Here is a 14,989-nt window from a genome sequence, read left to right as displayed (position 1 = left end):
GACACGGAAAACAAATCTTTCTGAAATCAGATTTAATTAAAGAGTCATTGACAGTTTTACAGTGCACATGACACATGACACAAAATCACTACTGAAGGTTCGCAGAACCCTGATGAAAAATATCCACAACAGTGCTGAAAATGACACTTAGACAACTGTAAATACTAAGTAATAAATGCAACTTTTACATACACAATCTGTGTAATATGACACCTCACACTTCTCAGCAGAAACCATCTGTGTGAGTTGGACCCTCTGAATGTACAGTTGTGTGTGTATTGACCTGAATACTGAGACAACACCATATGGATCGAATGGCCAACACACTCAAAAGACCTCAGGCCTAATCCCTGCTGGCTAACTTGATTGGTCTGGGATCCTTTTTAAACTGAGTGAAATTAACAACCTTTTTACATAATATGATAAATTAGAGCATCAGATTGTCCTTGCATAACAGTGGTCCTCTATAAAACAATGTATTTAGTGTCAGAGCGGGTAGTGCCATCCATTATCCTGAGGGGAATCCTCCTGAAGGTTCTGTGAAATTGTAAAGGAAGCTGTAGTTTGTTTTAAACGGTTATGAGGCTGCTTGAAATGAAAAACACTGAATCAGTTTATTATACAAAATAATAGATCCTGTAATATTTACTCATGAGTTTGTGGTTGAAATACACATGGTTGTTTATGTAACCTTCCTGTGACATATTTGTGCAGAATAATGATAACCATGCGATGGGAATATTACATTAAATGTTCGTTATTGCTGCTGTTTGGTTGATGACAAATATGTACAATGCTCTGTACATTGATCCTGTGTGATGGAGTTACGGGTCTTTACCTCGACTTTTAACTGTCTCATCTCTGTTACAGTCCTATGACTTGTGTATACAGTATATGATTGTAGGCAAAATTCAGTTTATCCTCAGAGCTTTGGGATTAAACAGGCCCGTTTGCATCTTCTTTGAGGCCGTGGCGAACAAGCTTTACATAACGACGGGTACCAGATGGCAGTCAGTCAGTCGGTTCTCCATGTTGGCTCTGCCATCTTTACCCCCTCCTCTCTCTGGGTTGACTGAACATGTGCCATGTCTACACAGCGGAGAAGAATAACGAGCATTTCTAAATAGGGCTGGGCAATATATTGATATTTGGATCATTTCCGTAATATCACACTAGATATCGTCTTGCATTTTGGAAATGGTATTTCCTTATCCTGATTTTGAAGGCTGTGTTACAAATAACCATTTGGTCATTATAGTCACATTACTGATGATTATTTATAAAAATGGTCATTGTATTGATACTGTGTGAAAGCATCAATGGTCAACACAACATTATAGTCACGATATTGATGTATTTGATCAATTATATTCTGTTCTAAGATTTTCCATATATCGCCCCGCCATCTTTCTAACATGACCACAACCTAGCTGATAGCGAGGGAGGAATCTCAAAGTTTAATGTGCAGTATTGAAAGGAGTCATGCACTGTATTGCTGTTACGTCTTTTTAGGCAAGATGAGACTTCTCTAAACTGTATTTGAAATGTCTTGTAGTAAACTCAGGTAACATTCATTCCCTGAGCAAGGTAAATGAGGATGGGTTCAGTTAAACCTGAGTTTCCAAGTCACTCGAGGCCTGCTGGAAACAAACATGATCTTATGACTGTGTTCAGTGGCAGTGCGTTCAGTAACAGCTGTTTGAAGCATCACTTATAAAAACTGTAACCATGCAATCTAACAGTTGGTGTTTCTATTCATAGATCCAAAGAAGTGTGATATGAGATTCCTGTAGCATAGCAGTAAAAAGTCTATGGATTACTATATGAAGATCTGTAATGTTGGTGACATTCTGAGAAAGATGTCCATTTCAATGTACCGTCTTTTAAATTATAAGAAAAACCCAGTCATACATGCACTCACATATAGCCATAAATTGGAATAATACAAAACTTGCAGCATAAGTGAAAAAAGTCTCTCTTTAAAGCTGTCTCACACTGGAGCACACACTCACACACACTTGGAAATACACACAGCAAACAAGGTTTAGGTTTTTTGGATTGTCAGACAAAATGTTGCCCTGATAATCTCGTTCTGGGTGAAGAGTTCATCCGTTCATTTTTGGAAGATAACTGTGGCCAAGCCTCTCGTTCAGTCATTCATTCATTCGCACTACAGCACCGCCAAAATCCCCCCAAGCACCTGTTGCTCCCTCAGTTTGGCATCACTGGCAGTCTGTAGGCCCGAGACTCGCTTTCAGACCCACACAGCTGTGTTGTAGTCAAACAAGGGCTGCATTTTCTCCAGACCAGTCTCTGGCTGTCTCCTGTCTAAATAAATCCCAGCAAATGGCTGCTGGTGGACTTGGGAAAAATGGTGTTGGTGGTCTCTCTCTGCTTCAGCTAAATGGCACGGCCGGCCTTTGCCCTGCTGTCCATTTGCCCAGAAGGGCAGATAGAAGCTGCCTTTTGAACTTTTAGGAGCCACTTTCTTTGGCCTTTTGAAGAGGTCGCCCTCTGACAGCTCAGGAGCCATCCAGCCCGGCCTCTCCTTGAGCAGCTTGTCCCTGTCGGGCCGGACGCTGCGCAGGAACTTCTTGAAGATGTTTGTGGTAAAAGAGAACTTCCTGCAGATCTCCTGCGAGCGGCTGAGACGTAGAGGGTGAGCTGGAGTGTCCGGCCTGTCAACTGCTCCGTCTGCCTCCCTCATCTTCCTCCTTTCCTCTTCTTCACCCTCTTCCCTCTCCACCTCCGGCAGGTCAAGCCAGTTGCCCACGAGGTCTGCGAAGACGTTGTCACCGAGCACTAAAGGCTGGCGGTTACGGCTTCGACTCATGAGTGATGAAGTCCAGTCACTGGCGTCTTCTGTGCTGTCCTGGGAGTATTCGCTGTCCAATGAAGGGCCTTCTCTGGACAGGCTGTACAGGATCCCAGGCAGGTCCGCTGCCTGGGCCCGAGGGGGGGCCTGTGGCTGAGCATAGGGCTCCGGTGGAGGGTTTCCCACCATTGGTCCATAGAAATCCACCTGTGGGGCTGAATATCCTGACCACCTCTTGGGTATGGACTCAAGGTCGTTCTCACTTCGAACGTTTCGGGCCCTTAGTTCACTTCCCTCAGTCTCACTCTCGAGGCTGGATGCAGAGGAAGACGAGGTTCCCAGGCTGCTTCTGATTCGAGACAGACTCCTGTCATCTCGGCTGAAGGTGTTTCTGCTCCCCATCGAGGGACTTGGCATCGGACTCATGCTGGACTCCTCGGGCGTGGTTTGGCTAAAGCATTGCCCGCAATCCTTGCCCGAGGTTGAAGTTGCTGTAGCTGACGCTTCAGGGGAAGCTGAATGTTGGAGTCCTCGGTTTATTGGCCGACCTGAAATGTCGAGGTTTTCTAGAGCTGTCTGAACCTGAAGGAGCTTGAGTTCCTGAAGGGCTCCCATCATTGAATTCATCTGTTCGTGGAGGCCATCTCCGGCTTCTTTCATGCACAGCTACAGGGAGACAGAGAGAAGGAGATTAATGAAGAGATAAAAACTAAATCTGAAAGGTCCAGTTTAGTTTAACAGATAAAAGCCTTGTGTAGGTCATCAATTCAAATCATTAGACTCCCCAGCCTCCTGCAGGACCCATGTAACCCATCAAAGATTTCATAATTCCCCCCCCCCCCCCCCCCTTTTTTTAAATGTATAATTAATCTCAGCGCAGCACAATTACACACCCTCAACTGCCAATTACACACCCTCAACTGTGTCGAAGGCATACACATTAATGAATAAAAATCCCAGTAAGAGTCCTGCTCTTTATCTGTGTCGGTTAGACTCTTGAATGTTTCAGGCTGTACCTTGTTTAATTATGGGTCATGTGACCTAGTTTTGGATGACATGCCAGGGTCCCATATGGCCTGTGTATGAGACAGGATCCAAACCATGACAGCTGTGAAATAGACTAGCTTTCCCTTCCTTTCTCAGCTTTGAACTCTTTTACCCTGTTTCCATCCATTTACAGTACTTGAATCCATATTTGCTCCTTCCCAAGAGCTCTTTGTCTTCACTCTTACTTATCTCCGTGCAGCATAATTATACACTCTGCTTTCATCCCTTTTGCTTTTCTCTGTGCTATCATCTGTTTAAGAGCCAGAGTCATGTGATCTGCGCTAACCGTCTTCTCCTGAAGGCAGACAGAAAGCCCAGAGGAAGCATCTTGACCCATGTCTAAACTTGAATGCTTGAATTATTTGACCGAGACCTTTTGCATCGTTCTGTTGATATAACAACAGGTTTATCTTCCTCTCAGAACATGTTCACGTTAACATATATGGCAACTGTTGGAGGAGTAAACCTGCCGTGAACCCTCCTATTATTATAAAAAAAAAGAGAGCATGCAAAGAATTATAAAACCGTGCCAGGAATCTGTGGGAAAAGATTCAAAACTTCTAAGACACACCTACAGAAGATACCAAGATCAAAACTTTTTTCCCCACGTACTTCAGAATCTGTCAGTTAAACCACAACAACATAAATTACTATGAACTGAACAACTTACATTTAGTATATTGCACATTAAACAGGCCTCTATGACAACAACAGCAACACATATCTGATAGTGAAAAACAGAAACTTTGAGGACTGATTCTATAAAACAAATATATACACTACATATCCAAACCAACACCTTACCTTCTATGAAGTGTCACAAAGCAGGAGGTTTAGTTATCCCTGTCTGTCTCTCTGTTGTTGTTAGTCTGCACCTCCTTCAGCCTGTCACTGTCTCTCACCTTTCTAACGTTCAGTCTGACTGCCCCTATATGTATCTCTCTCCAATCGGGGGACACCGCTGGGCGTGACAGCCAATCAGCGTGCCCGTCTAGACTTTAATCCTCAAACGGTAGGGGGGTGGGCTCAGTCAGGCAGAAACGGACTGACAATGAGAGGAGCGAGAGGGGAGATAGCGAGTGAGAGTCAGCCGGACAAGAGGGGAGGGGGAGAAAGCGGGGGGGGGGGGGGGGGGGGGGCGGTTGTGTGATGGGTAGGGATCCCTCGCCATATGTTGAGATGTCGAAGAGAAAACTGATGATGGATTTAATTATGGATGACACCATAAGAACACATGAGGGGGGTGTATGTGAGGGAGGGGGTGTAACAGCACCAGCCTGTGATACTTAATCTTGAGGGAGTGATTGTGTTGACCCCCAGGGTGGGAAAAGTAGCTGCTATAACAACTGACGGTACAGCATCATAAACAGAGCAACCTATAAGCACCATGAGAGCAGGGACTGTTGCAGGATGTGGGGTTTCTGGGAAACACACACATGTAATAGATAACAAAATATCTTGGGCTTCATTTTCGGTAAATAATTTGTTTTAATGTAAAATGCCAAAACGCCAATAGATTACAGTCAAAATGACTTTTCTTAGGTTCTGTTATTTATGCTGTCAGTTTGTTGGTCCACCTCTTTGTCCATAATTAAATATTGCAAAAAATTTTATGTTAGGAATTCATGGTCCCTCGAGTACGGTGGCTGAAAGGGGCAAACGCGTTACGACGGCCCAAAATACTTCCATTAGGAGAAACTTTTAATTTACATAACGCTTTAGTTAACGATGCGCAAGTTGGTGAATGTTTTTTAAATGCTGCGCATGTGTTGTCAGGTTGGTAAAGATGTGTCTTCATTTGCATTTGTTTTGGCACATTGGTATTCTTTTTATTTGCATCGTTTTTGAAACTGCAGCGCATTTTCTCATAATGAAAGTGTTTTGGGCCGTTGTAACACAATTGCACCTGTCAGCCATCTTTCTCAAGGATGATGCTTTATGATTCTGTTTAATCCCTGATTTTTACTTTGAAAACTTGACATTTGGGCTAATAAATACCATCCATCCATCCATCTTCTCCCGCTTATCCGTGGTCGGGTCGCGGAGGTAGCAGTTCCAGCAGAGAGCCCCAAACTTTCTTTTCCCTGGCCACATCAACCAGCTCTGACTGGGGGATCCCAAGGCGCTCCCAGGCCAGTGAAGAGATATAATCCCTCCATCTGGTTCTAGGTCTACCCCTTGGTCTCTTCCCAGCTGGACGTGCCTGGAACACCTCCCTAGGGAGGCGCCCAGGTGGCATCCTAACTAGGTGCCCGAACCACCTCAACTGGCTCCTTTCGACGCGAAGGAGGAGCGGTTCAACTCCGAGTCCCTCCCGGATGACCAAACTTCTCACCTTATCCCTAAGGGAGACACCAGCCACCCTGCGGAGAAAACCCATCTCGGCCGCTTGTACCCGCTAATAAATACATTTAAAAATAATTGTATTAATTGCTTAATTTATAAAAGGAAATTGCAATTACCGTCATTATAGAAAGGGAAACAAATTAGGAAATATTAAAGAGTTGAGAAGCTGGTACTGGACATTTGACTTTATAAATCACTTTAAAGTATATCAGGATTATTGATACACTTTCTGCTCATTTATTTCAGCACTTTATACTCAAGGTCATCTCACATAGTCTGTATCTTGACATTTACTGGACCCCCCGCACCATTAACCATAAACCTCTAAGGTTAAAACACTCTGATCATCAATAACATATGGCTGAGTAGGTGCACCGGGGGGGGGGACAGCCTTTAAGATGAGATAATAAGCCTATCAATGCACATGCTGGGAACAAAAGCCTCCGAGCTTCCTGAAGGCTCGCTAAATTAGGCAGCGAAGGTACATGTAATTAGCACAATCAGGTTGTCTCTTGTCTTTTTGTCTTCCACATATGGCTGACTTCATTAGCTGTAATTGGCTGTGCCCTGGGAGAAGGTGGGAGAGAGTGCATAATGACGGTTTACTTCCCTCCACATCAAAGGTCAACAAGTCTGAAGACGAGATGATGTGCGGAGTTATGTGTTGTCGTTACATCTTCTGAGGAAGACATGTGGCATTCGGAAAAGTGTATGCAGGGATCAGCTGAGGGATTACCGCACACTGAGCTGCCTGTGAAACCTGCACCACTTAAATGCATTAAATCTGTTTTTGAAATATTATCTGCTAAGCACACCGTTCTCATGCAGTCCAAAAGGGCTGCACCTGTTAGCACACGCCACACGCTAACCAAAAGAAAACCTAATTTAAAGCTCAAATGCAACTTCTCCCTTATTCCCGCGACGCAGACGTTTCCCCTGGTTATTTAAAAAACCCTGAGTTGTTAACTTGATTTTCTATTCTAAGACTACATTAATAATTCATACAGTATTGTGCCCTGCGGAACAAACACAAGAACAGTAGTAAACTAACCCCTTACTATTCAACCTTTACAATGCCAGATTACTCCAGGCGCTCCGCTGCCATTTCAAGGCTGAACTTTGTGTCCCAAATATGTCAGCCTCTGAGAGCTTCATTCTGTTGTTGCTCATGAGGATAAGTGATTTTTAAATAACGTACCGCTGCAATTTTGTTTGTAGTTTGAACACAGACGTGGTTCATCCTGAGATTAGTCACTGTATTAATGTGTGATTCAGCTCAGGGCCTTTATGAAGACAAAGACACAGAGGATGCAGATGTGACAGGAGCTAAACAAGCACCTTGAAGTGTTCTCAAGAAAAAAACGGAGATGACGAGAGCAAGTCTGTCTTGTCTTATTTAGTAAGAGAAGTCGGATGGAATTGGGGCTGCGGGGAAAATCTGTCCTGTCCAGAAACAATGGCATCATTAACCTAGTCTTATTAAATCTTCCTTTTGAATTCAAGCCTCCAAACCATTTAAGCCATTTATTTAATCAAGCGTATATTTCTATAAAAAAATGATTTTAAAAGAGTGAAAATTAGCTGTTTGAATAAAAGAAAGCCAAACAGCCGCTGTCCAGATTCCTCCCCTTCCCCCCCGCTGCTTTTCTTCTTTTGCTTCAGTCATGCCAGCCAACCAGACATAATTGCCAATTAAAGGCTGAATGGTTCAAAGTTTAAGAACAATGGCCAGCAGTCTCTCAATGAATGTTGCATAAAAGCTTATTAAAAAATCTGGCAATTGTAATTTAAAAAATAATTTATTGATGATTCTTGTTTTTATATTATCACTTCACGATCCTTCTAGTGTGAAGCTGCATCTAGAGTCCGGTCAATATGCAATCCAGCTAATTAAATACCAAAGTGTAAATAAATCAATGCTGTCTGTTGAGACTGAGCTCCCTGCCTTCATAGCTCCCTTGATATGACCTCTTCCAGTAATGGAGGGAAAAAAGATATTCGCTGTGCAAACACACTGAGCTCACACATCCGCACATGCCCAAACACGCCTCGCTTGAATGAAGTTAGTGTCTTTTAAAACGCACGTTTGAATGCTGTGTTCACTGACAAACATTAACTGGATTGCCGGTGAGAAATAAACACACAACCAGAACTCACAAACAAATCAGCGCTCTGTTCTGGCTATAAAATCCAGGCTATTCACTGTTGTTGTTTATTTGTGATTAGCTAGAGGGGGAGGAAGCAGAGAGGCCAAGGTTACTGGGCCCAAAAGGTCTTCCTGTTTAGAAGGAGCTGGCCAGCAGCAGCTAGTTCACTCCACCCTCCCTCCACCTCCACCCCTAATTAAAAATGAATGGTGGGCTGTTTGGGTCAAGGACAGACATGGGGTCTCTGTCCGGGGGATACAGAGAGGGTCTCTGTGCCCGAGCCGCTGGACATGCCACACACTGCTGTGGACAGCCCCGAGGTTGCAATCAAAAGGGCAATAAAAGCTGTGCTGGAGCGCTCACTAAAAGAAATGATTTAGTGTGCAATGTGGCCATGAATGCCTCTTTTGACAAAAAAGATTACTGTACACGGTGACCCTGCTTGGTCCTCAGGGTCACGTTCAGGAGAGGAAGAAGTGTGAATGATGTTCAACAAAAGAGTGGCACAGAAATAACTCTTGAATGATGTCGAGACAAATTGGTCGTTAAGGGTAGACATTCACATTTGGACCACAAATTGTATTATTGTGTCATTGTGTGATTATCTTCTACTTTTGCATGTCTTGCTCATTGCTATATAATAAGTCTTAACATAAGGGCTTGTGAACCACATTACAAAATCAACATTTTCTCTCCTTCTCACAGTAGTGAATAGTCAGCATGTATATTAGTTTTTCTTCTACAGATTTTGAGATAATTGTTCCTCAGATTTCTGCCTTCGCTCCCGTTCAATTAAGCTGAATGGAGTTTATTTGTTGATGAACACAGCACTAAAAAAACCAGCAACAACTCTTCAGAATGAGTGTCCTGGCTCCTCTGTATATTCAGAGACCTCCCAAGGAACAGATGGCACCTGCCATTAGTGCAAAGGCGTAGATACAATGTCTGATTTGAGTTTACAAAGCCCCTTGAGTGGCTACATGGCAAGTAGACAGGAGGTGGTTAAATAGCTTGTTTCCTGCCTCCGCTCATTGACGCCATTACATAAAGTGATGCTGCTGAGGGATTCACAAGATGATTAGGATCTGTATACTCATCTTTGGCTGATGATTTTTTTTTTTTTTTGAAAATCTGGGACCCAATCTGTTGTCTCGCTGGCTGAAATCTTCAGTGAAAGCAATGATCATTAGTCAGATCTTTGATAGCGCAGCAATTGACGTCAGCATCTTGTAAAGCATGTGGGCAGTGAACGTGCGCAGCCGCTGCTCCTGCCCACAGTTTTGACATCAAGTGTGACGTGTTCATTTTGCAGGGACTCCAGATTCTGCCTCCTCTTAGTCTCACATCAAAACACGTTCATACTTAGTAGCTTGATTAAGTAGCTATTATTATTTGTTCAGCAGTTAAAAGCTCATTGAGCTAAGAGATGTATCAAGAGTGAATGGGGCTCCATTAATGCGGTGTATAATGCACATCATAAAGTGCTTATGTACAGTTGTTCTGTAGAGCATACAGAGCATATGAAACTTTAAGTTTGTAGTGTATACAGGTGCTGTGTTATAAAAACAATAGGGGTAAATGAGCCCAACCTGCACCAATTCATATGTTTATACTCCCAATTGATTGAATGACTGTGTAATCTTTTGATGAACACAGAGAATTAAATCCCAAATCTGGAGTTTTCTTTTAGCTTTCTATCAGCTAATTGTTTTAGTTTTGAAGCCTGCAACTTTATTGCCTTGATTCACTTTAAACGTTTCATTGATTTTTTTTCAGTCGATTTCACTAAACAGTTAAAGACTAGCCGATGAACGTTAAGGAGCATTTAGTAGCTGAAGAAACAGATGTTTCCCAAGATTTGGTGGACAACAAAGACACAGCTAAAAGATAGCGAATATTGAACTTACATTTGTGAGGTTTTAGGTCTGCTTCAATTTAGAAAAGACGACTCTTAATAAATTCCAAAGTTTTAATAATATTGCTTTCACTGAAACAAGTTTATAAAGCGATAATTTGTCTGTTCACAGCTTCTTCCACAGCCCCAAGGCGGCCATAACAAATCAATGATTGCTGCTTTATTACATTCTACAAGACATCGTCCTCTTAGTGGCAGAACTGTTCCAAAAATACAATTTCCTTTTTGCTGCTGACAAAGCAATAATATCACATAAAATGTAATCTGAAGCCCCCAAAGACACGACTACATGAGAGAACACAATGTTGACCTAGACCTCAGTCAGAGCAACACCCATGAGAAATAATCACTAGTTTTCCTTAAAATGAAAGCAAACAGAGGAGGGAAGAAACAAAATGTCTTCAGGAGTGATATCCACTGAAATGTGATGAAGAGCACAGTTTCAAAAGGATAAAGAGGCTTTGCAAAAAGGTTAGCGGTTCCATCTCAAATACAATGATCACTCATGCAAAACCCCACAGCTGCCACCAATAGCAAGGCCAATTTTAGCCGAGGGGAAGGAAGGGCAGGTTGGAGAACAGTAGCCAGGAGGGAGGCCCCGAAAAAACAAGCTTAAAGTTATACCACTACACTTCTTTGTGTTGTGTGCACTTTTCTGATCCCACACCCTAAGGGTAACAAAGGACTTGCAACTTTGTGGCACAAAGGCTTTACAGACTACACTGTACTCTTTTTCCCCACAGATTTCATGACCTCATGCTGGCTGTCTTTGGTTTCGAATTCCAAGCCATGTCATGTTTTGAAATGCGCCTCAGGTGTGAGTGAGATAAAGGAGGATGATGCATATGAAATTAGCTTCAGATGCGATGACATCAAAAGGTTTGACTTATGCTTTCGTGTCTGAAATGCAGGTGGGAACCTTACATTTAGACAAGATGACTCAAAGGCATGTCAGGAAGGGCTTATGTGTTTTATTTTTCATGACTCTTTGTCTGTTGAGTGAATAATGAGTCATGCATGCTGGAGCTTAAGAATATTTCATTGTTACCCTTATATCCTCAGGATTTCTATGGAGCCTTGCAGAGCTTTTTATAGGAATACATGGTTGCCAACAGCAGCCTGTTGACAAACTGTTTTCAGTTGGTAGAAAGCTGAACAACAGTGATACAACTCTGCCTTTAGAAGTCATCTGTCAGCTTTGAGCTTTAGTATCTCTGGCATGTTGGATGTGGTCAGCAGTCAGGGGAAATAGCCCCAGACCTTGTTGGGTGAGGGGTCAAATGTAGCAGTGTGACCTGACACTACCCCACACAGAGTGACCTCCGACCCCTGATACAGTGTTCACACTTTCGTATGCCACTCTGCTTCTTTTAGAGCTGTTGGTGCATTTGGTGTCAATGGGATGGAGGTAACAGTTGTAATTCAACAATCATTTGACACTAACATTTCTCTATGCTGCAAACACTACAAAAATTGCACGGTTGTTATTAAAACGTGTGCGTTACAAAGTTGGTAAGCCTTTTTGAATGAATGCTGTACAGTTGAAGGTCCTTGGTTTTATTTCCACATATTCCTGGCAACCATTATTGTCCAAACTTTTGATTAAGATATGAAAATGAAATGGTAGTTTCCTAGAAAACTTGACCAGGTTCAGGACCTTTAAATCAGTGCCTACAGCTCTAGATCTTTATGCGTTTCAGGGAAATTTAGTATTGTGCTCATTAATGGCTACAGGCTTCTTGAAGACGGGGTTAAGAAAGAGGACATTGTATTCTTTTGAAGGGCAAGACATATAGGGGCAGACAAAAGGCCATAAAAAGGTGACAAGTGGGGATGAGATTGATGCAGCCACATAGAATTTATGTTGATTTAGAACACTTTTAAATAATCATGACACCATCCAAACAATCAATCAATCATAATAATGAAGTTAAATGAGTTAACAATACAGTCTGAAACTGCATTATCATTTAAACTGGTCTAAAATGTGCATTTGCTTATTACGCTGAACATTAAGTCTGCATTTATTATTGTCCGTTAAAGTGGCATGGGTAATGTAGTGCATTCAAATCAATCTGCAATTAAACTGTATTACCACATGATGCATCTTTGCCTAAATGAAGAGAGACTTGATATTGAGTGTGATGGATTACACATCTCAAGTACGTTCAACAACCTGCCAACTGGTGTGCATACAATACAACATGTATTGGAAACCAATGGCTTCCTGAAACTGGTATGTATTTAACACAGCACCATGATATGGAACATGGTTTTCTGTGATTAAGGTATGTGATTTGTAATGTATTAAAACATGCAAAACAACTGTAACGGTTCTTTTGAGTGATATTGAATACTGACTTTCCTCGGCACGCAGCAGGTGTAATACGATTGTTAGATGTTTGTGTTCTCTGCGTTACAGATGGAGCTGGTTTATTGCTCTCCAGCGGGCAGTGGATGAAAATCCCTCAAAGTAGAAAGAAAAGTGACAACCTTGGCATAGACAGCCATCGTTTTTCTGAACAACAGATTGCATCGCACATGGTCCTTTGCAGGGGGACACTGCCACGGCTTTTTAACCGGCATCTGCTCTCTGTTCCCCTGTTTGAGCCCCGGCATGGCGAGACCCTTCTTCTATTATGTTACCAAACTGCGATATGGCAGTTATAACGCAACATGTCCTCCTGGCAACTACGTCTACTCGCCTGAAACCTCAAGTGCCACTTCACAGACGTGAGGCTAATTTGGAGAAGTGAATTCACAGAAGTCACAGAGCAGATCATGTTGCAATACACGCTGCCATGCCAGTGGCTGGGTTTAAAATAAATAAAAATCTGTGTCTGCTTTGAAGATGATTCCAAATGAAATCTGTGCCAGTTAAGGCTCCTTTTGAAAATGGGTCTACATTTTATCACTGCCAAATGATGTGGGTGTGAGGGTGCAGCTTACTGATTTTGTTTTTTTTGACGGGGGGTAAGAGATAACACACTAGATTTGCCATCATCAAACACAATTGTTTATCAGAGGGGACGAGATCATATTTAGGCCATATTAATTTGATGAAACTAAGAGTTCCAGTTTCACTTAAAGCGAGACCTTACAGCAATCTATGGTTGGGCTGCAACTGATCAATATTTTTTCCTTTGGTGGTTAATCTATTTATCATTTTTTAAATAAATATGTTTTGTTTCCCTGAGCTGATGATTATGTCTTCAAGTGTATTTTTTTGTTCATCAACATTCTAAAAACCTAAGATGTTCTGTTTACAGTGATATTTAACAGATCAAAACAGCAAACCAAAACAATTAAGGAACCGAAAACTAAAGACCTTAGCACTTCTGCTTTTTAAATTAAATCAAACATGAATCGACAGTGTATTTTCCAATGATCACTCAAATATGATTCTCACATTTGTATTTATTTTTTAACAATGTATTTTATGAACCATCCTAAGAGCATTCCTCCTTGAGAGAAGAGGAGAAACTGTGTTGAGCTCATTAAGATTAAAGCATCTGTCCCAGATGCGTGGACAGAGGAGGAGATGCCACACATGCCTCTGGTGTGCTAAAAGCTTTAAGCCTACACAGATTACTGCGATTTAAAAAATACACATGCACCCCCAGCTGAAGCAAAAAACTACAGTATAACAGAGGTTTGTCCGACTCCGGACACATTTTATGCAAAGAAAGCGCCACATATGACGTTCTTTTGTTATATATATATTCTAATGAGCACACGTGTATATATTTTCTTTGGCGTGCACTTAAGTGTACCAAGTCCACATAAAAAACTACATGTTTGAAATGCACAATAATAAAGTAGAAAAACATAATTTAGAGCTGGCTGCAATAGTAGAAGTATACAACATAACATACCAGTTCTTGCTTCAGTCGCCTCAGACACGAGTCCATGGTTTTGCATTCTGGTTTGGAGAGCGGTGGTTCCATTTTTTGAAAAACTAGTATTTTAGATGAATCTCTTCGCTGCTCGCCTCTCGAGCATGACTATGCGAGCTTTCCTCTGGCAGGGAATTTAAAACAACGCTCTCGCGAAGAGCAGAAAACAAAATGCAATTGGAGATGCGCAAATCCTGCTGAGGAATGCGCGCGCGGCACTTAATGACGCGAATCCTGTAGTTAAAAAAAACAAACAAGTCCTGATGACGAAAATACCTTTGCTCCAAAAAATGATAATGAAGTCCTTCTTGTGTCTTCATCAACAGACTCAGACTGTGTGTGTGTGTCAGTGGCTGCTGCTTGGCTACTGTCAGCCTGCTGTGAGAGAGTGTGTGTGTATGTGTGTCGGTTTTTTTCCTTCTGCTATTTCACCATTCAAGAGGAGCGCTTACGTTACCCATCCAATTTCCTCCAATGAGCGAGCCTCTCAGGACAGACTAAATTCAAACTAGAATCCGTCATTTATTATGGAAGAGTAGTCTAGATTTGTCAAGTGCAGCTTGTAATGATTTCCAAGAGATGTGAAGAGACAAAAAACATCTGAAAATAAGATCAAATAGTTGAAGCTACTAAAAAAAGCATGAACACAGTTAACATCTATATTCAATAACACTGACAGACTAGAAACCAATGTGACAACTCTTTGGACTGGAAAAGGAAGTTTGAGGAGGAAGTGTCCAACAGAAACATGTGATGTAAGGAGCCATAGGGACAGCTTCCTGCCACCTTCACTGCCTCACACAGGAAACACCTGAGCTCAGGC

The 14,989-nt window shown here is 42.1% G+C and overlaps 1 protein-coding gene across 2 annotated transcripts; it reads right to left on the bottom strand.

Annotated features, from left to right (window-relative positions):
* Positions 1-23: 23 nt before the first annotated feature.
* inka2 (inka box actin regulator 2) lies at positions 24-14,556 on the bottom strand. Of its 2 annotated transcripts, none has more exons than XM_079685643.1 (2): positions 14,146-14,556; positions 24-3,481 (listed from the first exon to the last, which is right to left on the bottom strand). In XM_079685643.1, exons 1-2 carry the CDS (start codon positions 14,215-14,217, stop codon positions 2,255-2,257), a joined length of 1,299 nt encoding a protein of 432 aa, XP_079541769.1. In that variant the 5' UTR covers positions 14,218-14,556; the 3' UTR covers positions 24-2,254. The 2 variants fall into 2 exon arrangements, with proteins under 2 accessions (XP_079541769.1, XP_079541770.1); XM_079685644.1 differs by lacking the exon at positions 14,146-14,556 and adding an exon at positions 4,667-4,930.
* Positions 14,557-14,989: the final 433 nt, after the last annotated feature.

The sequence above is a fragment of the Notothenia rossii genome (assembly GCF_949606895.1).
Source record: "Notothenia rossii genome assembly, chromosome: 5".
NCBI classification, from domain to species: domain Eukaryota; kingdom Metazoa; phylum Chordata; class Actinopteri; order Perciformes; family Nototheniidae; genus Notothenia; species Notothenia rossii.
This window is presented reverse-complemented; position numbering and strand designations above follow the sequence as displayed.